The 25,071-nt window shown below is 37.4% G+C and overlaps 2 protein-coding genes and 2 pseudogenes across 4 annotated transcripts; all 4 read left to right on the top strand.

Moving 5' to 3' along the window:
* The first annotated feature begins 7 nt into the window (after nucleotides 1-7).
* LOC148728784 (small ribosomal subunit protein uS5m-like) lies at nucleotides 8-10,652 on the top strand (annotated as a pseudogene). Its single transcript, XR_016002588.1, has 11 exons — nucleotides 8-143; nucleotides 1,129-1,206; nucleotides 2,924-3,025; nucleotides 4,304-4,480; nucleotides 5,023-5,057; nucleotides 5,699-5,786; nucleotides 6,217-6,263; nucleotides 7,458-7,515; nucleotides 7,880-7,942; nucleotides 9,195-9,331; nucleotides 9,987-10,652. The product of XR_016002588.1 is annotated as a small ribosomal subunit protein uS5m-like (transcript).
* On the top strand, nucleotides 91-2,889 carry LOC148728785 (uncharacterized). Its single transcript, XM_088763565.1, has 3 exons — nucleotides 91-143; nucleotides 1,129-1,206; nucleotides 1,753-2,889. Exon 3 carries the CDS (start codon nucleotides 1,778-1,780, stop codon nucleotides 2,675-2,677), a length of 900 nt encoding a protein of 299 aa, XP_088619691.1. The 5' UTR covers nucleotides 91-143; nucleotides 1,129-1,206; nucleotides 1,753-1,777; the 3' UTR covers nucleotides 2,678-2,889.
* Nucleotides 10,653-14,443: 3,791 nt separating the features above from the next.
* On the top strand, nucleotides 14,444-16,588 carry LOC148728783 (putative skeletal organic matrix protein 5). The gene is made up of 4 exons (XM_088725031.1): nucleotides 14,444-14,543; nucleotides 14,746-14,875; nucleotides 15,151-15,277; nucleotides 16,076-16,588. Exons 1-4 carry the CDS (start codon nucleotides 14,444-14,446, stop codon nucleotides 16,466-16,468), a joined length of 750 nt encoding a protein of 249 aa, XP_088581157.1. The 3' UTR covers nucleotides 16,469-16,588.
* A 5,160-nt stretch (nucleotides 16,589-21,748) lies between these two features.
* Nucleotides 21,749-22,954, top strand: LOC148728782 (putative skeletal organic matrix protein 5; annotated as a pseudogene). The gene is made up of 2 exons (XR_016002590.1): nucleotides 21,749-21,872; nucleotides 22,284-22,954. The product of XR_016002590.1 is annotated as a putative skeletal organic matrix protein 5 (transcript).
* The last annotated feature ends 2,117 nt before the right edge of the window (nucleotides 22,955-25,071 follow it).

Raw genomic sequence — 25,071 nt, 5'->3', positions numbered from 1 at the left:
AGCCGCTCTTGAAATCAAGATGGCGGCTGTTCTCAGGAGATGTGTGTTCTGCCTAAACTTTGCTCATAGTTAGTCCCCTCTACTAACTATGCTTTGCTCAAGGAAGAGTGGCTATTTAACGAGTTTTTCAGGTTTAAACAAAGGTAAAATAGTTAAGTTCTCAGCGTCATGAACATTAACTTTTGTCAACAGGAACCGAACGATCGTACACATTTCCAAAGTTCTCACAACTTCTTCGAATCTCCGTCACTTTTTAAGACGTTATTGACACTTGTGAATTTGTTCAGCTCTATGTATACATTTTACTATGAATTTTTCAGAGCAAATGAAGGACTCATCTCAAGATCCATGTATCGAAAAGACTTCTCATCACACAACCGCAGAATTATCATAGATCGATATGCTAGACTGTGTTACTGACATGATCGAAGATTTAGGATGGACCACGTTCGAAACAAGAAGAAGGCAGTCTCGGTTAATACTTATAAGCTAACTCGCGGTCTTATTGATATAGATAATCGAGAATATTTAGTACCGCACCCCGAGAGTCGCACGAGGGAAGCCATCAATTTAAATTTCGCGTGCCATATGTAAGTAAAGACGTTTTTAAATTTTCCCTCTTTCCAAGAACTATTATAACAGACTGGAACTGCCCCCCTGAGACCATTGTTTCGTCAACTTCCTTAGAAAGTTTTAAACATGGATTATCAGCCTTCTTAAATGATAGTTGTTCATACATGTAGCTTATATAGTTTTCGTAATTTAACTTTTATTTTCAACATCAACATAGTTGTATTTTATTCATTTACTTATTTACTTTATTTATTTATTTGCTTTATTTTTACGGTTGGTGTGATATCTTGATGATTTTACCGAACTCATAACATGTAAACGTAAATGTAAACCTGTGCTTATTATCCTTCAATATATTATCATCGAAGACTCCCTTGTACATTGTAGGGAGGTTTTGGTTGTAATGATTGTAATCTTAGCATCCACATTGGTAATGATACAAGATCTCAATTGAACCTGAAAGATTGCTCATCTCAGTAACTGAGTGGAAAATTTCCCCTTAGAAATAAAAGTACACTTTCGAATGGAGATACCAAAATTGTTGCATTTTTACAGAGTCGCTGCTGATGAGGGGATTCATTTCAGCTCTGACGATACAAGACCAAAAGCGTCCTTATTCAAGCAAAAATAGAGGTACGATGTTCTTATTTCAAAAAAGGTACATTTGATCTAACCAGGGATCCCTATCTCCAGAAATCTGAAAATGTGTAGGTTTTGATGAAGTCTCCAACTAACTTCCCTTCTCAGTCTAAAGAAGTCTTGTCTACATGTGTTGCTGCATGTACGGACAATTAAAAAAAATTCCATATCCACTTGCTAGGGCATATTTTAGATCGCAGGATTATTTCTTTGGTTTGAAAATGTATTAACAAAGATTTAGTAATACATAGACGGGTAAAAATGAACGATATAAAATCCCGACATTTCGGCGACTTCATGATGCCATTATCAAGGGTACAAATGAAAATAAAATTAATAAATGCGAGTTCAAGAGTTACAACTAATTTGCATAGGGGAGGTAGCTACACAAATACTTTAGCACGGGTAGAATCCGTTTTACAAACAAACCAACGGAGTGGCCATGGGGTCCCCACTCTGGCCTTTACTAGCTAACGTGTTTATGTCATCGTTGGAAGAAAGGCTAGTGCTCGAAGGTAAACTGCCTGATTATTATCGCAGATATGTTGATGACACTCTCACTATAATGCCCAACATTACTACAGCTACGGATTTCCTACACACCCTGAACCTCGCCCATCCCTCTGTCAGCTTTACAATGGAAATCGAAAAAGATGGCATGCTCCCCTTTCTTGGCACCCAGCTCCTAAACCGTGCACCCCAAATTGAGACGAAAGTTTATGTCAAGCCTACTAATACTGGTTTACTTGTCCACTACCAGAGTTCCGTTGACAACAGGTACAAACGGAACTTATTAACAACTATGCTCAATCGTGCATACCGTTTGTCCTCTTCATGGCTTTATTTTTCTGAGGAGTGTGAACGCTTGAAGAATTTATTCTCATGTTTGGACTACCCTCGCCACCTTATCAACTCCGCCATTAACACCTTTATTAACTCGAGAATTGCTGACCAGCAGCCATTGCAGGCATTGGGAAGATTGGCGAAAAATGATGTAACCCGAGTAGTCATACCCTTCAAGGACCAAGACTCCGCTAACATTGTTAAGACACAGTTGAAAGACCTTAGCATTAAGCTCCAAACCACAATCCAGCCCGTATTTGCCAGTCGGAAAATTGGCCAAGACCTTCAAGAATGTGAAACCAAACCACAGCTGGTTAATCAACAGTGCATAGTGTACCAATTTAAATGTAACCTGTGCGATACAGGGAGCTATGTTGGTTACACACGTGGGCATTTATATGCCCGCATGGATAGCCATAAGAGCTCGTCATCTTCAGTACGCAAGCACTATGACAATGACCATGCAGGTGCTGTCCCTGAGGACCTTCTTAGCTGTTTCAAAGTTCTCAAGAAGTGCACGAACAAATTCGATTGTCTTGTCAAGGAGATGCTTTACATCAAACAATTAACACCGAGTTTGAACGTGCAAACGGATTCTATCCGTGCTAAAGTATTTGTGTAGCTACCTCTCCTATACAAATTAGTTGTAACTCTTGAACTTGCATTTGTTAATTTTATTTTCATTAATTTTGTACCCTTGATAATGGTTTGAAAATGATGTAATTTAAAACAACATCTCCTTTTAGTGTTTCATGTCATGTACTTCTATGAGGTCTTGAGTCAACTGATTCATGATAATATACTGAATGCACTATACATGCACATAATTAGTAATCTAACACTGATATCTATTTCAAAATAATTTCAGAATATGACATATTGTGGAATGCTGTAACTGGTGGCAGAGGAACAGGGAGAGGGAATAAGAAAACTGTCGTCAAATGAATTGATCCAAAACTACTTAAATATGGTAAGCCCAAATATGTCTAAGATACCTCTTCTGATGGTAATTGTACCTTGATTTAGACAGGGATAATGTTGAAGTATGCATAGGGAGGGGGAGGGAGTGGAGTTTTGCTTCTGCTCCAGGCTGGGTGCTGAAATAATATGTAGAAATAAAATGTTGTTTTAAATTCTGGTTTCTTGTGACTCCCTTCTCCTTCTTGCATCCATCATTTAGTAAAAAGGAAACTCATTAGTCAGGCCAGGTCTCTTCAGTTGATGCATGCAAAGTACCCTGGCTCATAGAAGCCCTGTATTTGAAGTGCCTGACATGAAATTGCAGCTAGCTGCCTAATTTCTTCGTGACAATGCCAATTACACCTCCTTAAAAGTTTGCTGGAATACATTATCAGGTCTGATTTTCACTATTTCATAAATAGCGCTCTCTACTGCGAGGATCGGGCATCATATGGAATACATTATATTAAAATCAAATTCAAGTTCTTTAGTTTTAAAAATTGCTGAAAAATATATATAGGTATATCTCAGATCAAAAGGTTAAGATTTGTCAGTTTTCAATGTTTATACCAGGCAAAGTTCTTCACTCTCACATAGGTTTCCTCACACACTACTGTCTTGTGTAAGAAACCTTTTTCCCCCATGTGTACCTCCCCTACATAGCAGAATTTTGTCCTTAAATTTCCTCTAATGTTAGAGGATCGATTAACCAGTTAGAATCCTTCTTTTGTGCATATATTGGGGGTACAAGAAGACATCTTTCAAAGTTGATGAACTGAGGTAAATGGAGTTCAGAAAGCTTATGTTTGGACTGTCTTATACCAGAGCAAAGTTATAATCACTACATGCAGATCTCTATGACATTTACACAGAGTTCGCACAGGTCATGGAAAACCTGGAAAGTCATGCAATTTCAAATTTTCATTTTCCAGGCCTGGAAAGTCATGAAATTTAGGTTTGGGTCATGGAAAGTCATGGAAAATCAATATGCTCTCTATGAGTGAAAGGCAATAAGACCCAAAGTTTGAAAAGTGAACTGACAAGTCCAAAAATCAAATTTAATTTCATTACAAATAAACAGAAGCATGCATTGTGAGAACATTTGTAAACAGGTCATGGAATCTTTCAAAAGGTCATGGAAAAAGTCATGGAAAGTCATGGAATTTTAACAGGTCAAAAGTGTACTCGTGAAACGCGTTACACTGGTCAGTACTTTTCATCTCCTAAAAAATATCACAGGAATGTACAATGTATAGTGTATTAATCATATTGAATGTTCAACTGTTAGACAAGGCTGGCCTCAAGTGGAAAGGATACAATGTTCCTATGAATGAGGGGGCAGAAATAGACAGAGATGATAAAAGTACAGCAGAGGCTGTACAAACAAAGAAGACATTTGCAAGAGGTTGGACTGGAAAGAGCTGGCCAGGGAGAAGTTGTGGACACCCTTTTACTCCTGATGGAAGTGAGTTTGTGAATGAGATTCCTTGAAATAAAAGTATTTCAAATATTGCTGGCCACAGTTTTAGAGCTTTTAGCATGAGCCCTTTGATTCCTAAGGATGAGTAGCAATCTACAGCTGCAATTTCTCCTTACAATGTCAGGGCTCAAAATTAATGCTTGCAAACTCGCAAAATGCGAGTGATTTGATGATGTGCAAACTTGTCAGAAAAATATCCACTAGTTAGCAAACATCTGCAAGCCAGAATCATCCATGTCTCCCAAAGATTTGGAGACAGCCATTCAAATGTGAGAATAAATGTACAGAGGGCATCTGAGGAAAATAAAACAGCAGACACTGAACTTTTTGATAGACACTGCCCAGCAGTATTTACAACAAGGCTCGGTGTCCCCACCCTATGCATTCCCATCGTGTTATCATTCCTTGTGGTTTTGGAGCTATAATTTTCATTGCACTTTGCAACAACAGCTTACTATTTTTTTCTCTAGTTTAACAGAGAAGCCAGAAATGAATCACTGTTTTCTTCATTTTCAATTTGTTTTCAGGGGAATTGAAAGATTTCTTTTCTGTATGCATTGAGGTGCTGTATGTTTGTTTTCAGATACATGACTTGTAAACAGCAAATGATATATCACCATTATGATAATAAACCTCTTTAGAAAAAAAAAAAACTTTGAGCTCATTTCCTGGAATTATTTCAGGAATAAGAGCATGCAAATAAGGGAAAAGAAATCATTATCAAGCTTAATTTTATGTTGTGGATCTTGAAAAGAAATGGACTTAGGGGGGCAATTAGAAATAAAATAAATCCTGCCCCCATGCTCTCAATCTTATAGAAAATCATAGTGAAAACTGAAGTGTGTTGGACTGGACAGGTCGTTGCTTTAGCTGGTCTGGAAAAATCACAGGATGACTTTAAACTGATTTGTTTCCATGCTTCAATAATTGAGGCAGGGCAGTCAATGCTGGAAATGTCTTCACACCAGTATGGGATGGTATTGGAAAGAGATGACCAACTAAATGTTAATGTGAACATAAATTTCCTTTGTTCCGAGGAATTTTTTCTTTTTTTCCTTCAGTTGTAAAATGTATCACACAAAAGAAGTAGTGATATACAAAGTGATGGAGGTACAAACTGTGCTGGCAAGGTCAAATCTAACAAAGAATTGAAAAGACAGAAAAGAAATACTTATCAGAAACATACTTTAAATTGATTTTTAGTTGCGGCGAGTGTCTAACACAAAGGCTGGTGGAAGAAGGAAAACACTGCGTGCCTTGGTGGTAGCTGGGAATCGAAATGGGCTAGAAGGTACATCATGTATTTTATGTATATTGTGGAATAAAAAATGAATATCAAAGTGATCTTCAGTAATGAACACTACTTGAACAGAAGTGAAAATGAGGCCTGAAAAAAAATCCTGATTTTCATATATTCACTGTTATTTATTTATCACTTCACAGGTTTATTATGAGCCATCATGGTGACCAGCTCCCAGTTGGCTTGTTATCATAGTTTCAAGAGCAGTGTACCTGTATCGAAGAGATCATGGGTTCAAGTTCCGTACAGGCCTGAATCTTTTTCAGGCTTTATTTTCACTACAGCTCGAGCGGTGTACATTACTGCAAAGATCGCCTTGATTTACAATTCTTAATCAACAGTTTACATATATAATTTTCATAGATTCACAGTCATTTCTATGTATTAGTAAAGTGTGAAATTTGTGTTATTTGATTTGTAGGTTTTGGCGTTGGGAGAGGGCAAACTGCCCTGAGTGCAATATTTGAGGTATGTAAGGAAAGTATTTTTTCGTTTGATTATCTGCACTTCATTCAGATTTCAAATTACCTCGATTTAATACCATTAAATATGGAAAGCACCCTGTTAGATACTATGGCCCTCTCCTCTGGTCGAAACTTACGAAAGAGTTACGCAGTGAAGATAGTCTGCATGGATTTAAGACTAAAAGCAGGAGAACGGACCTGACTGTCATAACTGATGATGGCTGCAAAAAATGTAGACTTTGCAACAGTTCATTTTGAGACTATGATAGTGATAAATAATTTTAATTTATAAATAGGTTAGGTAAATAATTCTATTTGTAAATAGGTTTTAGATTTCTTACTTTTGTTAAGCATTATTACCCTGTGTGTTCCCAATTAGTGCTATGCGCTATATTTTCTCGCGACACATAAATAAAGTTCACTACTACTATTACTACCGGTGCCATACTTTAAATGCTCACTGGTAAACCCACCCTCTCAAGAAAAATTTTGTTGTACTCCCCTCCTCCCCCCCCCCCCCTCCGCACCTTTCTCCAATTCAAAAATTCCAATTTTTATGAGGTAAAAGCACAGCGCTGAGTAATAAATGTTTTGATATGATATTTTGAGTGTTATACAGTACAGGTGTAGGCATATCAATAATTTTTTTGTGTGGCTAGAAAACCTTTCACTACAAAATATGCCGGTAGCTGAAAGCCTGATTTAGTTCCCGTTTCAAACAGAGTAGATTTTTACAACCAAGGGGTTATGCAATGCGCACGGGTTAGGGCTTGGAAAGGTTACGGTTCAGAGAAGAAATGATTTATCGAACTACTATCTTCCAATGAGTTCCGAGTAAAGTGCCCTTCGCACCTCCCCCTCTCTCTCACTTCAATAAGCATCCCTTTCTCCCCCCGTCTGTAATCTCGCCACCTTTGGCCTGTTTTCTGTGTTTTTATACTTTTAACTTCGTAATCGAGTTAATAGAAAAAAACAATTAAGTAAAATTAAAAAAAAAGAAGGATTGACCAGTTTTCATGGAGCTGAGTGACCGAGCACCTTTTATCCTGATTACGACGGATGTTAAAAATAACAGCAACAGTAAGGAACGGGAACTGATTTAAAGAGATTTAATTTGCGGTGCCAATCTTAGATTCATTGTTGAGTTCTGCGGAGACCGACATGGTATTAACTTGTACCCCACGTGTTGTTTAATCAGGCAAGAAACAGAGCCGTAAACTATCTATACCATATTGAACGCTGCGACAACCACACAAGTAAGTTTTCACTTCCAAGGAACTCCCAGACAGTTCTGACGTACATGTATCTTTAATTGGCCACCTTTTTGAACAGATTTTGCACAGCAAATTGAGGGCTGTAGGAACTTCAAGAAATAAAAGATACTAATTACGTTTCAGTCAAAATTTTGCAAATGGAGCCCTCAGTGTGCAAACTAGCGCTCGTGCCGAAGTGCTTATAAGGAGGGCCTGCTTGCTGCCTAAAGCGGATACGATGTTATACTCCCAGGCACATTAAAAAACAGCAACAACTATAACAGAAACAAAAAATCGATAAATAATAATACATACTGATTGTAGTTAAATGTAATTTAACGTTTTCTGGTCTCTTTCTTCTTTATAGTTTTCCATGACATGGAAACGAAGTATCACTGCACGAAGATCAATTTTTTCAGGAAGCCGCGAGGTAATGTACTATAACTTGAACACCTGAATCTTTTTTCTCGTAAAGATCTTGCTGCTCTTTTCTCTCCCTAACCGCCTCCCCGTTAGCTCAATTGGTTAGAGCGCCGGACTGTTGTGTGGGTTGTCGAGAGTTCGAGCCCCGGCTGGACCAATACTCAGGTCTTAAAATAACTGAGGAGAATGTGCTACCTTTCTATAATATCATGAAATGGATAGACATTCTAGTCTTCTCGGATAAGGACGAATAAACCGTAGGTCCCGTCTCCAGCACCTATTAGTTGGTTAATTAGGTTAGGCAGGGGACGTTAAAGAACCCAGTCACGAGATTACTGTGATGTGGTCTGGCCTGTTTACTGGGAATTGGGGGGAGATGGCATCTTCAACTTCCTTTGATTCGTTGTAAACTGCTACATGCAGTCTGGCAAAGTCCGCCGCACTGTGTTGTAAGAATGGCCTTGAAAAGCCCCAAGGGGAGTGGTCATCTAACCCATCCATCCATCCATCCATCCATCCATCCATCCATCCATCCATCCGTCCGTCTGTCCGTCCGTCCGTCCGTCCATCCATCCATCCATCTATCCGTCCGTCCGTCTGTCCGTCCGTCCATCCGTCCATCCATCCATACATCCGTCCATCCATCCATCCATCCATCCATCCATCCATCCATCCATCCATCCATCCATCCATCCATCCATCCATCCATCCATCTATCCATCCCTCTGCTGTGTAGTTTTGAAAGATATGAGCTAGAAGAACATAGAACTGTGATAAATACACTGTCTATGTATGCCTTGTTGATTCCCTTTTTAGTTGAATTTCTGTTTTGACGTACGTAGTGATATGAAGGAGTCCAAGGAATAAGGATTTGAAGGGGCGAAGATGCCGTTATATGAGTGATGGGGAAGGGGGGGGGGGGGGGATTAACTACTTCAAAGGGATAAAACACTACTGCCTGGAAAGTCTTCCAAAGTGCGCCAAATGGTTATATACCGCCTCATAAATAATAAGTCCATTTTTTTTATTTGCCCTTTTATTTATTTTGTTTATGAAATTACTGAAATATACATCTATTACTAATGTCAACTGTGGCTCATTTCTGTCGTCGATAAGCATTCGCACGTAAGGAAGGGAAGTATTTATTCTACATATTGTATTGAAGAAAACATGTGGACGTTAAACTTTTCATTCACCCGTGAATGTTAGATAATTTTGCTTCCTCTTACTTTTATGTTCAACGTGTATGTCTTCCCCAGGCTTCGGACTTCGCTGCCATCGAGCCATAAAAGAGATCGCAATGCTCGTTGGAATTGAAGACATGCGCTGTAAAGTGTACGGTACTACGAACGCTCTCAGCCTCGTTCGCGCGGTGTTCCAGGGACTGCTTAGTCAGGTAAATGTTTTTCGGCGTGAAAGCCGTCAAGAATGAAAAGTAACTTAGAAGCACCATCTAGTCGGAAATTTCAGCTTTTGGATAGCAATCGCTTGCTCAGTTGCAATTTCCCTTGTACATTCGTGGTGTTGGAACCTCATGTTGAACACAAGAACAAGATGATCGTAAATTAGTCATCTCATTGACTAAACACAACACTGACGAAGGGCTAACGCGCGAAACGTCATCTTTGGAACTCATTACGTTGGCCAATTTACATTATTAACTCAGTTGATAAAACCGAATTATCCCCTTACACTCCCCCACCGACGCAGCACCGTAGTTTCTTTAGAAACTTACCCTCTTTAAATACAACACAGGATGCGATTGGCTGTTGGTAAAGATCTATAGCCTGTGCTAGGTTCTGAGAGAGTGCGAAGAAAACGTCGAGGGTTGGGCAAGAAGAAAAATAACTATTGAAATAAAGCACATCTATAAATCAACCAAAACATCGACAAGGCGCTTGCCTGCGGTTCGTTTAACTTTCATTAAAGATTATTTTTTATTATTATTATCATTGTTGTTGTTTTTTTCTTATAACTTTATTTTGACGTCATCTCTAATCTTTACGTGAACGTACTCAAGACAAGACGGAATCTTTACGGTATCATTGCAGGAAACGCATCAGCAACTTGCAGACCGCACGGGCCTTAATGTGGTGGAGTTCAGACCTGAGTGTGGAAATAGACCCATGATTGTGGCCTCACCAAGTGACGAAGCCAGAAACAAGGTTCTCAAAAAGAAATCAGAAAAAGCCGAGTACAACTTCAACGAGGTCTTCGATCCTTACAGAGGACTCCATCGACCTAAGAAAGTGGAAGACTTGTTTTAGTCTACTGCATTTGGAATTGTTCAGAAGTAATAGTGCCTTTTCTTGTTGTACGGGGAATCCTTCGTTTTTAAAATTTAATTGACGAGAATTTCAAAAGTAAAGAGTGCCGTGTTCGCTTTGATTGTGACAATGAGAGAGAGAAGTTCTTCTCGACAACTTTTTGTGACATAGAAACGGTATTGAGGGTGTTGGTTTAGGGGTGTGGGAGAGACCTGAAACAAGTTCCGGGGTGTCAGTGTCTTTTCAAGAGGCCTTACTTTGACTCCCGTTTTCCAGTTAAGCCTCTTGATTTGACTTTGACTTAGTTTGACTCCAGTCCGCCTCCTTTCCGAGCACCGACTAATCTGTCATCGTGTCGTAACAGTTTTCCCTGCCTCTCTCTTAATCAAATGACTATAGCAGATGAGGTTAGTTTCCTTCTAATAAAATATCTGAAATTTCTGAAACATATCCTTGTCTATGTGACCATGGCTATATCGCGTCTTTTTTAAGAACGTTCTTGAATGTTTATCGAATGAAACAATTTCTATACTTCTTTAGTTTTTCAAAGTCTCTCTGTGCGAATCTTTAAAATTTCAAATCTCATGCCCAACCTGATCGACACAGTGGGTGGCCAATTTTCTAGAACCAGGCAGTTCGGAAAGCCGCAAAACTCTAGAAAAAATATATATATCTTTCAAATCGGCACACTTAATCCCCAAGATATCAGTGAACGCTTGTCATTCAACTAATTTATTTTCCCTATTTATTATGTTCCCACCAATAGCGTAGTTCCATTTTCTGTCATAAACAAACACAACCCACAACTCCTCCGTTCGCTCTGACGAAATGTCAGCTTAAGAAATTCTTTACGGTGGCCACTCTACATTATCAACTGCGTTGATAATGCTAATTATCTCGTCATGCTACTCCGACGTAGCGCAACAGTTTTTTATGAAACTCTCCACCCTTTGCTCATTTATCAATACATGACGTAGGTTGTTCCACTGGTAATTCCGCACTTTCTGTCGTCCACATGTATTTGGTCTCAACCTCAATGACTCCATTTCTCTTAAAGGTGTTTTTTTCCTTCCTTTGTTTTTTTTTGTTTTTTTTTTTTGTTTTTTTTTTCTTTTTATAGCTGACGATATGTTTGGCCTTTTCTTTTTTAGTTAACTTTTAAAACTCATCATAAAACTTGGAAAAATAGAAGCTGCAAAAGAAAAAATTCAGTAAGTTATTTCTCACCGTTAATTACCGGAAATATCTATTCAAAGGCCTAGTCATGCCTCCATGCCACAATAACTTTCCATCAACCTCCTTGTGGCGGTAACTAAAATATCCTGTTGAACTAATGAATGTCGATTTTCGCGTCTCAGAACGTGGATCAGTTAGGTTTGATTAGTTTGTCAGTATGCTTGTATACGCATGCGTCCAGCCTCTTATAAACGCGAACAATTGTTGGACAGGTGAGCAAAGCGTCGATACGCAGGATACATCACTTTTCTAAACCTAACGTACCTTCTGGACCTTCTGAAAAGGTGTTCCTTGAGACGTCTTCTTTCTGCCATGGTCTACACTACTCATGGTTGGATTTTAACACTTTTGCTCTATCTATGGTTGCCTTTGATAATTTGTGCGAAAGGTGAGCTATAATTTGAATTCTTTTAGTTTCTATCAGTTTCATCTCGACCGTCGAACATGCAATACAGAAATAGCGAGGATCTTTCCGAAGTGTAAAAAAAGCAGAAAAAAGAAATTAGCACACGTATTTGCAAATCATTTCGTATCTAGAAAAGTGTGATCTTTGCCTCAGGAGTAAAACAGAATATGGATGCTACAGAAGAGATGTTTGCTTCGCTTTACTGCGGCTGCTTGTCAAAACATCAAGCATTGTAACTATTAAATATCTTGAGTTATCTTTGCTCAACTACGTTTTTGGACAATCCAAAAAGAAATTTGTGGAGTAAAACTTTGGCAATTACTAAATTTAGAAAATTCGCTTTAAGTTTTAGGAAATCAAATTTCCATTTCGTAGCAACTGACTTCAATAAAACATAACAAATGAAGAATGCATAACGCGTTAAGTATAGGTATAGATTACAGCGGGAGAACTAAAGCGTTAAATCCTCAGTTTGCCAATTAAATAAAAATTCTTTATTTTGCAAAAGAATTAAGAGAGAAAAAAATTGAATTATTTCTTAATATAGAGAGTTTTAGAGGGGGCTTAAAAGTCAAATAAAACTTCTTCCTCTATGTATCTTTCACTATGACTATTTACAGTATCAGTTTCAGAGCGTTTGGTGAATTCAGTGTCTCAGTTAGCGATTTTTTATTATTTATAAAAACTTGAGGAATGCAAACAGCTGTTAAGCGTTTTTGCGCAAACGCAACAGCATCAAACAATTACATTACTAGTTGAACAAAAATTTTCAGAAACTCAGAGAATTGCATAGAAAAGCGGGAATGTCAGTCATAAATGTGTTGTTTCTCACTCTCTGTTATTTCCCCTTTTTTATCTTTCTTGATTTGATTGATACCACGACGCAAAAGTAATTTACCTGGAAAGTGTTTCGATAAACACTACATACATCAAAAAAATTAATAAATAAATAATGAAATGAAATGAAAAGTAATTAATCAAAAGTAAGAAACAATACAAAACAAACCAAAACAAAATGAAAAATGAAAGTAGAAATTGATGAATTAATGATGAACTATTTTATTGTTTTAAAAAGAATACATATTGCAAGACCCCAGGACTACATTACTAAACGTTACGGATTTAATGCCATCACTTCAATTTCTACAAATTAACCACATTGTAAACTTGATCAAAAGGAAATGAGAAAGGAAAAAGATACAAACAAAGAGAATTCATGAAATTAAAATTTGTATTGTATTAAGAAAATACACAAGAAAACAGATCTTTTTGGTTAAGTATACGAAAAACAAAATCATCATGATTGACAAGTTTAATCTTTAAAAGAAAATGATTATAAGCCTGTGGCCTTACAGTGTAACCAGGGATGTTAACAGAGCTTTTTTTTCTTTTAAATCATTACCTGACTACAGGATTATGTAAACCACATGAAGGACAAACCCTCCGAACTCTTCCTCCAATGGTTCCACAGAAAGTCTTCCACATAGAAAAGTTCCATTATCTACATGCGCCTTCTATTGGAACACTCGCAGTACATGATGTGTTCGACTGCACTTTTGGATGCCTCCACAATCCTCTCTGTTCTTCTGTGAATCTGGCCACCTATGAAAGAGCAGACGGTACATTTTGGTGTGAGTTCTTGTCTTCCGATGGATACAGAAATCCAAAGGGATACAGGAGAAACCAGAGTTCGCACCACTTTAATCTAGACGTGAGTATGTGTAATCAAATAGCGACGAGTGAAATTAGGAAATAATTTCAAGTGCGTTTTGTCAAAATTCTGATAACTTTGATAATGTGTAATCAAATAGCGACGAGTGAAATTAGGAAATAATTTCACGCGCGCTTTGTCAAAATTCTGATGATTTCCTGAGCCTTTAGGCGAGGGAAATTATCAGAATTTGGACAAAACGCAATTGAAATCATTTCCTAATTTCACGAGAAAACCATTTGATTACCTTTTAAGATCGTGGGTGACAAATTACGTTCACAACCGTAATTGTTTTTACTGGTTTATTCTATCGAAAACCGAGAACATGAAGTAGAATATAGTTTTCGTTTAAAGCATACATTACTGTTAAAGTTCGTAATTTTCTGAGTTTCTTCACAAAAAATACCTTTCGAATTCTTCGTGCCTGTTAATAATTTTCGGCCTCTTCTTTTAATTTCATAACTTCTTCAAGGGTCTCCGTCTTAAACCTCGACCCAATCTTGGCTCTGATCGAGATACAAGAGATGTTGCCATAGCAATTTTGTAATTTCACATGTGAAATTAAAATTAACGCTGATATTTCGCACCAAAAGTAAGGAGTAATTTGTCACTTATGATGTTATACATATTCCTTCGTGGATATATTCTTTCTACTTGCATATTTCTCTCATTTTTATCATCATAGATATTATTAATTTGATTTAGTAGAATGAGTTCGGTGATGGAAGAATTTTTGTCAAAGAAGAATTCTACTACCCCACACCGGCACAGCTTCACGAATTCATCTTTTCTTTAAGCTCTAGAAATCTTGTCTTATTCGTTACCTTGCACATCGATCATTTCTGTTTATATCGTTTCAGTCACCTTGTTCATCATATCCTTGCTACAATGGAGGCGCGTGTGAGGCAAACTACAGAGACAATACATTTGAATGCATCTGTGAGAGCGGTTTCACTGGAGAGTATTGCGAAAAAGGGAACACTGTTAAGTATAGTGGTAATAAATGGGTGATGATAACACATGCACTAGCTCACTTTAAAACTTTAAAGGCCCATTTTCCATCCGAGATCCTTTGCAGTCGTTTGTTTTTGTTTTGGAATCGCGCTATTGTTAAATGGCGAACTCTGATAGTCATTCGCAAACACTATGGGCCTTTAAGTGAAAAAAAACTTTCCACATGAGCAACTGAGGAATTTATCTTCATCTAAATGTGATTTTGACGATCTGTTTTTTTTTTAGCCAGTTTTTATCTGCTAACTCATACAATATTTGTTTCCTTACAGCATTGAAGTCATGTAAAGATATTTATGACGTTCACAAGTAAGTCGTGTGAATTTTCATAATCACCACAGAAACAGTGAGGAATGAGACAAAAAAAACAACGCCCACATCACTATCATTGCTTGAATCTTCTTAGTCTTTATCATTATTGGTGTCAACATCACTATGATCCCTACCATCACTAGCATCTCCGTTAACATCATCAATACTATTATTTTCATCATTATTACTATAATTATCATTGCCAATATTTATTATTAATATTTGTGATAGCATAACAATTATTATTAAGTTTAAAACTCTGTCCGTTACAGGCTTAACGTGAGTAAGTTGGTCCCTCTGATCATCAGCGAGAAAACAGTCTCCATTCTCTGTCAGATGGGGGATTTTGGATGTGGAGATGGAGGTTGGACGCCTGTGATGAAGATTGACGGCAGCAAGGTTTGAGTTTTTTATTCTCCCAATGCAATTGCCAAATCATTGTACCCAGTTTGTCGAAGTGCGTCCATCTGAACATTAATAACGAGATAACCGCTATGAAAATTTAGTCAGTCGATTTCGATTGGAATAAATGATCGGCCGTGCTCTTTTGAGACAAGCACAGACTTAAATGTTGCGTAAATCTGCGTAAAGTTTTGTACGAAGCTTTACGTTAACTTTACGTAAACTTTACGAAGCTTTACGTTAACTTTACGTACTACTTAAGGGTAAGTAAAGGACCTTAACGCGAAAGGAGCGTAAAGCCAGCGTAAACCTTGCGTATAGTTTGTGAGTCGACTTTACGGTTATTTACACCTAGTGTAAATGAAACGTAAAGTTGTTTATTGTTTAGCCCAAATGAATCGAGCAAATAAAATGGCATAATTCTTTGAGATGCAGGAGTTTTAAAAGTTAATCACAAATGATTATTTGTGCTAGCACAATGATGAAACATCACCAAAACAGTCTAAGCCTAGTTTGAGTTAAAAGCTTGCAACAATTTTCATTTTGAAAAGATTAATATGGTATGAACTGGGACTTTGTTATTGGTAAACATAACATCCAGATTGTATTCTAGTTAGGCGAGGCTGAGCAAATAAATCAATTTGCTTATTTCTCAGATTATGTTTTGTCGCTGGTTGTACAACCTTTTTATCGTTGCCTTTTTTGAAGTTAGAAGCCGAGTTAAGAGTAAATTATTATTTATAACTAAACTGTATAGAAAACATGAACGAATAAGTTCTTATTCCTTTTTGACAGGACACCTTTCACTTTCGCAAATCTTATTGGACTGATAAAACCGAATACAATCCTTCTGCAGGGGAAACTGGGTTTGACCAACAACAAACGAAGCTGCCCACTTACTTGAACACATCCTTCTCCAAGATCTGTCTTGGTATCATGTTCGTCCAACAACTCCGGTTCATTGTCATCAACAAGAAAGCCGACTCTTTATATTCACTAATCGCTGATGGGGAACATCACAGCACAGCACTGGGCATTGACACGTGGAAGAAGTTACTTGGTCATCATGCTTCTTTACAGCTTAAATGTAACAAGGAAGGGTTTAACTCAAGATGTGGTGATAAAATCGCATTCGCCAGGATTGGCATTGTGACAAATAACGAAGCCAACTGTAATTCAAATAAATAAAGGCTGATAGTTTCGAAAGAAACTGTTTGGGGCTGCGTCGGTGGGAGTAACGAAATAATTTGGATATATCGACAAAGTTGAAATGGTAAATTGGCCCCCGTAACGATTACAAAAGCTGACGTTTCGAGCTTTAGCCCTTCGTCGTTAGCCCTTCGCTCCGACGAAGGGCTAACTCTCGAAACGTCAGCTTTTGTAATCGTTACGGTGGCCAATTTACCATTTCAACTTTAATGATATATCCAAACTAACTGTAATTCGTGTGATTCCAGGTTCGGGTTTGGTACAGAAGGAGTTGTTGATAACGATAACACCTGTGGAAACGCAGCTGTACACCAAACAGATAATGGAGACAAACACATCAAAGCCATGGGTTACATATTGGTTCAGTGAATGAAGTTTGGTCGACTAATCAGATTTGCCTTACAACGATTTTGCGGTTATATAAGGACATCTTAAATCTACTTTCGCTTGAACCCCATTCACACCAGCCAAACATGTTTAGTTAAACTTGTTCAACTGAAGGAAAATAAGAGACAGCGAACCGTTGGAAACTAAATTTTTTGGGGGATTAAGAAGCCACTAACTTGTATTTTCAGTGTTCTAAATTTGGAGTCAACTGACAGACATTAGAACATAGCTAGCAGAGTCGCGCAATTAAATTCATTATACGTGAGCGTGCTCAAAATCCCGATAGTGCACGCTGATAGCGTCAGCAAATCCGACTTCGCCAGAACTTTTTTTTTCGCGCGAGCGGCCATTGTTAGCGCGGGGAAAAATAATATATTTCGCGACGATAATGGATACAAACAGAAACTCGGCCTACTAGTTTGAAAACGAAGACAATGTTTCCACCTTTTCCCTTGGGCTAGAGCTCTTAAATGAGGCAGAAAGAGAGAAAAACAAAGGAAAAGGAGACTCGGAAACTGCGCCGTAACGATTCGCTTCAACTGATATTGTTGTCCGTTTTTCGCGTCGGATTTGATGCACAATTCCACCGGCTATGTTCTAAAACAATTGGCTCATGCTTTCAGCTGTGCACTATCGAGTTGTGGAGCACGTGGGAAGTTTGGAGAGCACTCAAGAAGCTAGAGTTTCCCCCGGCTATCGCCTCGGGCAACTCTTACGCTTCTTTCGTGCTCTCCAAACTTCCCGCGTGTTCCATAACTCGATAGTGCACGCTAAAGCATGAACCAATTGTTAATTGGTTTAAGGTAGCTCTATGAAAGAAAGATTTAAAACGTGTTTGACAAAACAGCTTTAAAATATGTTTATTAAGAGCCACTGACCACAAATATTGAGAATCCGCTGACATGTAGTTGGAAAATTTTTAAATTCGTTTTATCTTTCCTAAAGTACAGTTTTGGTGAACCTCTTTCAAAACTTATATCAAAAAGTTATATCATGTTTTGCTCTCTCTGAAAAATCGAAAAGATCAAAATAAATCTAGACTGCTGTCCCCACCCCCACCCCCATTTCGTAAAGCAATGAAAAATTATGCAACTTCGGCAACTACCTGCGCCACAACGGGATGCAATTCTGCTCAGTTTAAAATATGCATATGTACGTTAACAGATGGTCCTTTTATCTTTTTATAAATATAAATTTCTTGTAGTGCTGGTACGTTTAACTCTGAATAGTGACCCGTTGAAATTATGCACTTCGTGTCTTTCGTTAAAGTTAAAAGTGAAAATATATTTCATCCCAAAGCTTTATCCTTAAAGTTTCTGCCTCCAGGTTCAGGTTGAAATGTGACAACAAATGTAATGAAATCCGTTGAACGGTTGTCACGCAAGAGGTCAAGTACTGGCAGTGTTGAAGATCGGCCGTGACCTCTTACGTGACAGCTCTTCAACGAATCGCAAAGTATTTTTTGTCGTTTTAGCCTGAACTCTCTTTAAGCTGGACTTTATTTTTCTCATTACCATGTTCCTACCAATGCGTAGCTCCATTTTATCCAAATTAACACCACAACACACAATTCCTCCGTTCACTTTGACGAAGGGCTAACGCTCTACACGTCAGCTTTAGAAATTCAGAGTCCTTGTGTTGGCCACTCTACACTATCAACTCAGGTGTTTTGTTAATAGGTGACGATATATTTGCAGGGAAGATATCAAATATCTTCGATTCCGTTTAGTAATTTTTTTAGTTATATTTTGAAACACGTCCTAAAACTTGAAAAACAGAAGCTGCGAATTAAAAAAAAATCCGTCAAGTAATTTCTCAAATACTTCTTTATGCCCCCACAATAACTCTACACCTAGAATTTTATCCAGGCATACCTAATCATCCTCCGCGTAACGGTAACTAAAATATCCGATTGAACTAATGAATATCGATTTTTATGTCAGGAGGGTTCGATCATTTTATAGTATGCTTGTACACGCATGCGTCTGGCCTCTGATAAACGCGAAGAATTGCTGGACAGGTGATCAAAGTGTCATACGAATTTATTCCCGGAAGACATAACTATTAGTTCTGTTCTACCATCACTTTTCGAAACCCATCGTACCCAGCTCTGACAGGGTGTTCCTTGAAACGTTGTCTTTCTGCTATGGTCTGTGTAACTCATGGTTGGATTTTAACACTTTTACTTTATTGGTGGATGCCTTTGATAATTCGTGCGAAAGGTGAGTTATAATTTTAATTCCTTCTATTTCCACATTTTATCTCAACCGTCAAGCATGTAATACAAAACTAGTGAGATGGTCGCCGAAGTGGAAAAACAAAAGCAAAAAGAAAAAGTGAGCACAAGTATTTGAAATCATTTCATTTCTAGAAAAGAACTATCTTTACTTGAGCGCTAAAACATAACATAAATGCTACAGAAGGGATGTTTGTTTCGCTTTTCAGTGGCACTCTGTCAAAGCATATAGCTTTGTAACTGTTGAACATTATCAGCAAATTTTGCTCGACAATGTTTTTTTTTTGACAATCCAAAACAGGAAATTTCTCGAGTAGAACTTTTGGAATGGCTTACATGGCTCCTGTACTATGTTCAGAAAATTCGTCTCAATGCTTAGGAAATTAAATTTCCATTCGTTACTTCTGATTTTAGTAAAATAAACATAATAAACGAAGAATGTATAGCGCAGTAAATTAAACTAGATTACAGCGGAAGAACCAAAGCTTTAAATCCCCAGTTTTCCAGATAAAATCTCATTGCTTTGAATAAGAATTAAAAGAGTAAAAAATAATTTTATTTTGTTTTTTTTTTTGACAAAAGAGTTTCGGAGGGGGCTTAACGGGCTTTTCCTTGTGATTATTTTAACAGTGTCAATTTTACAGTGTATGGTAGATTCTGTGTCGCAGTTAGCGATTTTTAATTTATTATACAAGCTTGACGAACTGACACAGATGTTAAGCGTTCGTGCACAAACAAAACATCGAACAATTAAATGACAAAGTTAAATTTTCAGAAACTTGTATGAAAAAGGCTCCTGAAAAGAAGAAAAGACGAATGTCAATCATAAATGTGTTGTTTCTTACTCTGTATTTTTTTTTCCCATTTTTTCTTTATTTCTTCAATTGATGAATCACACAATTTGATGCAAAAAAGGTGAAAAACAATGACAACTAAAAATGGTTTACTCCAGTTGCTTCGATACAAACTAAACACATCGAAAAAGTAAATTAATAAATAATGAAATGAAAGTGAAAAATTATAAACCCAAACTCAAATGAATTAATCAATTAGTGAAAGCAAAAGTGAAAGTAGAAAATGATGAATTAATGATTAAAAATATTTTGTGATCATTTATTTAAACACGATATTACAAGACCTGAGGACAAAATGACATTTTTTAGTACTTTACAAACATATTTCACGCTACGGATAAACTGCCATCTCTTCAATTTCTACAAATAAACTGCATGTGTGAATTTGATCAATAGGAAATGAGAAACGAAAAAAAATACAAATAAATACAATTTAATAGAGCAAACTTATCAAACCTAGTCTAAGAAAAAAGATCGATTCTCCTTTTGGTTAAATACAAGAAAAACAAAATAATAAATGACTGACGAGTTTGCTCACTAAGAAAATGATGATGACGAGCTTGTGGCTTAACTAGGGATGTTAACAGAGCATTCTTTTCTTTTAAATTGTTACTCGACCACAGGGTTATATGAGCCACCAGAAGGAAAAAGCTTCCTAAGTCTTCCTCCAATGGTTCAACAGAAAGTGTTCCACATAAAAAAGTTCCATTATCTACATGCACCTTCTATTGGAACAATCGCAGTGCACGATGTGTTTGACTGCACTTTTGGATGCCTCCACAATCCTCTCTGTTCTTCTGTGAATCTGGCCACCTCCAAAAGAGCCGACAGTACATTTTGGTGCGAGTTCTTGTATTCCGATAGATACAGAAATCCAAAGGGATACAAAAGGAACCAGAGTTCGCACCACTTTAATCTAGACGTGCGTATGATTACACATGTTATTTCGAGGACATATTCTTTCTACTTGCCTATTTCTCTCATTATAGATATTACTGATTTGATTTAGTAGAATATATAAAAAAGAATTTATATTATTTTCTTGTGTTTTGTGTTGGAAGACTGAATTCTCTTTCCCACACTTCTGCACAGCCTCACTAATTCATCTTCTCTTAAAGCTCTAGAAATCTTGTCTTAGTCGCTGCTTTTTAAATTAATAATTTCACCTTTATATCGTTTCAGTCACCTTGTTCATCATATCCTTGCCACAATGGAGGCGCGTGTGAGGCACACCACAGATACAATACATTTGAATGCATCTGTGAGAGAGGTTTCACTGGAGAGTATTGCGAAAAAGGTAACGCTGTTAAGCATAATAGTAATGAATGAGTAATGATAACATGTGCACTAGCTCACTCTTTCAGGAAAAAAACACTTGCCACATGAGCAATTGAAAAATTTATCTTCATCTAAATATGATGTTGATGATCTGTTTTTTTTAGCAGTTGTTATATGCTAACTCATACAATTTTTGTTTCCTTACAGCATTGAAGTCATGTAAAGATATTTATTACGTTCGCAAGTAAGTCGCGTGAGTTTTCGTGATCACTGCAGAACCAGTGAAGAGTGTGACAATAAAAACAACGCCCACATCACTATTGTTGTCTTAATCATCGTCATCATTAACATTACTAGTGTCATCATCATTATCATCACTATTACTATTAGTATCTCCGTTATCATCATCATCATTATTACTATAATTATCATTGTCAATTTTTATCATTATTTGTAACTGGATCGCAATTTTTACTAAGTTTAAAACTCTGTCCGTTACAGGCTTAACGTGAGTAAATTGGTCACTCTGATTGTAAGCGAGAAACCAGTCTCCATTCTTTGTCAGATGGGAGATTTTGGATGTGGAGATGGAGGATGGACGCCTGTGATGAAGATTGACGGCAGCAAGGTTTGAGTTTTTTTCCTTCCGTAATGCAATTGCCAGATCAATATACCCAGTATGTCGGAGGGCATCCATCAGAACATTAATAATAAGATACCTGCACCGAATGAGTTGAACCGAAAGTACAAGTAACGCTAATAGTTCAACGAAACTAGTTTGTCGAAACATATGCTTTGTAGATACAGTGGGACGTGTATGACCGATCATTGACAAGGACAGTGACCAGCGTTTCGACAGCTTGAGCAGAATCTCGCTGCTGCCAAAATATCAGACTGTTTCTCTCAGTACAAAAACCAATCAGTGCATTGGGAATCAGAAACGTCAAGGCTAGAATAAACTCGTCTCTACAACTCTATCACAGATCATTTTAAACAGTGTAGAAAACATGAACGGATGAGTTCCTATTCTTTTTGACAGGACACCTTTCACTTTCGCAAATCTTATTGGACTGATAAGGACGAATACAATCCTTCTGGAGGGGAAACTGGTTTTGACCGACTGGAAACAAAGCTGTCCACTTACTGGAACACACTCCTTCTCCAAGATCTGTCCAGGTATGAAGATCGACCAACAACTCAAGTTCATTGTCATCAACAAGCAGGCTGACTCTCTGTACTCACTGATCGCTGATGGGAAATATCGCAACACATCACTGGGAAGGGACACGTGGAAAAAGTTACTTGGTAATAATGCTTCTTTACAGCTCAAATGTAACAAGGAAGGGTTTAACTCAGGATGTCGTGATAATGTTGCATCCGCAAGGATTGGAATTGTGACCAATAACGAAGATGACTGCAATACGTGTGATTCCAGGCTCGGGTTTGGTACAGAAGGAGTTGTTGATGAAAACAACACCTGTGGAAACGCGGCTAAATACAAGCCAGATAGTGGAGAGAAATACATCAAAGCCATGGGTTATGTATTGGTTCAGTGAATGGAACTTGGATGAGTTATCAGATTTGCCTTACAATGGTGTTGCAGTTTTAAGGGACATCTTAAATCTTCTTTCACTTGAACCCCATTCACACCAGCAAAACATGAAAGGAAATGAGAGACAGCGAATCGTAAAAAAATGAATTTTTTGTGGAATTAAGAAATCACTAGCTTTGTATTTTCAGTGTTCTAAATTTGAATTCAACAGACATTTGCTTAAGTGGCTTCTATGAAAAAAGAAAAAAATTAAACCGTGTTTGACAAAACCGCTTTAACACATGTTTAAGCTTTGGTTTGAAAGGAGTATTAATATATCACAGTAATTGATTGTAAAATAGTGATTCTCACGTCGTGATTACTAAATGGTAATAGTACGATGTGGTGTCCAAATCGTTCTGTTATCACACGACTGATTTACCAAATCGAACGACAGAGAAGTGGAAGTCCGATTTATTAATCAAAAACATATTTACTGACTACATTGGATGAAACGAAGTCCTGATACAAATTTATTAAAACCATTGCATTTTCAGAAAAAAACAAAATGTATTCATCGAATGAAAGGCTCAGAAATGCCATCTTTAAACACTTAATCATTTCAACCTACGCCAAATACACTCTGAAAAAGCCTTGGAAACAGGTACCTTTATGACTTTGGAAATCCCCCGCACGGAATTGTAGTCATTGCAATTGTTATGGTATAATAATATATTTTGTGACGGAGAGATTTATTTGAGTATGCTAATTGTGATTGGCTGATGTATAACTGTCCAAGAAAATGTTTCCATTTATAACCAAGTGTTCGTTTACAACTCTTTAAAATAATTTAGGAAAAATAAGGCAGTTTACTCGGATCACCAACCATATTCAAGTAAATTGAGGATTTTGCAAAGTCGTTAATAGTGAGGCACTCTTGGTACCTATTCTTGGGAAGCTGAGTGGTTAGGGCGCTTTGCTTGTAAACTCTTGATCCCAGGTTCAAGCCCTCCACCTAGCTACGCACTGGATTTGTTCTCGGCTCCCCTAAGTTCAACTCCATGGCTGCACTTCGGTAGCATATAGCCAACTGGTCTGCCTCTAACCAGTTGGGATTTTTAGCATAATTTGTTTATTCATAATGTTTGTTTCCAATTTGTTCGAATTGGCTTTGAAAAACCTATTTGGCAGTTAAATAAGTATACATGCATACATCTTTTGTTAAACCAAATTATGAGTAATTTACTAATTTTAAAAGGTCGGGTGCACAACATTCGTCCAGAAATGTAAAAAAGATATATCTTATTATAGGAAATTAACAATGCATGTAATTAACGCGAATTTCAAAAATTCGCGTTAATTTTATGTATCTTAATGACCTAATTGTTAATTAAAATGACGTTAATTGAAAGCATCGTTATTTAAAGACACCTTTATTATAAGCAAAGCTACAATTCCTCTACGTCACCGTCAGAGTCGGTTGAGTCATCATCATTTAATATTAAGTTCAAAATGTCCTTAGATTCATCAGTGTTGCGATCGTCTTCTCCGAGGGGATAACTCACTTCTTCAACTTTCATGCGCAAAATGTCTATCGCATTTTTGTCATCCCATTTCACAGTCACCGCAATGGGTATTTCTAATCCACCTTGAACAAGTGGAGATGGCTTATATTTTATCGCTGTGACCTCTCCTTTTATGACAGCTTCTCTCTGCAGTGCGTGCCAAGTATATCGGCTCAATTCTATTGGAATATGTCCGACAGTAGAAGGAAATATGGTTCCTGGCAATATTGTTTGCCCAGCAACTGCAAACCGGTCGTGTTTATTGTCTTTCTCTTGCTTGAACGTGAGCTGTTGCTTTAGGGTTTCCAGCTTGTGCGATACACTTGATAACCTCTTAAAGCAGTGTTGAATTTCAATGTGGAAATAATTATGCAACATACCGCACGGAAATTCGCGTTAATTAAATGTATGTAAACATAACTTTTGGAAAATTCGCGTTAATTTTATGACGCGTAAATTTTGTTCGCGTTATTAACATGCTTCGTTATATTCCTATAATAAGGTATTAAAGTTCACAAAGCAACCAGTTGGACAATCAGACATGGTTTGATGCTACTCTGTTTGTTTGAATGTAACCGAGAAGTTACAATTCATAGACCTAGCGATTCGACGCTGTTGTCGAGTGCCTTCAGCAGGGGTGATGCAATCGTTGCAAAAACAGATTCTTTTATATGCCCACTAGTAAGCTGCCCTTTTTCCGGCATATGGTATTTCGTAGACTGGACTAGACT

Source organism: Stylophora pistillata, chromosome 6, assembly GCF_964205215.1.
Source record: "Stylophora pistillata chromosome 6, jaStyPist1.2, whole genome shotgun sequence".
Lineage (NCBI taxonomy): Eukaryota > Metazoa > Cnidaria > Anthozoa > Scleractinia > Pocilloporidae > Stylophora > Stylophora pistillata.
Note: the sequence above shows the minus strand (reverse complement) of the source record. Positions and strands in the feature narration are given on the sequence as shown.

Coding starts and splice junctions, on each gene's coding strand:
- LOC148728785 (XM_088763565.1), top strand. CDS start 1,778: ATGCCCAACATTACTACAGCTACGGATTTCCTACACACCCTGAACCTC.
- LOC148728783 (XM_088725031.1), top strand. CDS start 14,444: ATGGAGGCGCGTGTGAGGCAAACTACAGAGACAATACATTTGAATGCA. Junction 14,544..14,745: donor GAAAAAGGGAACACTGTTAA/GTATAGTGGTAA, acceptor TGAGCAACTGAG/GAATTTATCTTCATCTAAAT. Junction 15,278..16,075: donor TGAAGATTGACGGCAGCAAG/GTTTGAGTTTTT, acceptor CCTTTTTGACAG/GACACCTTTCACTTTCGCAA.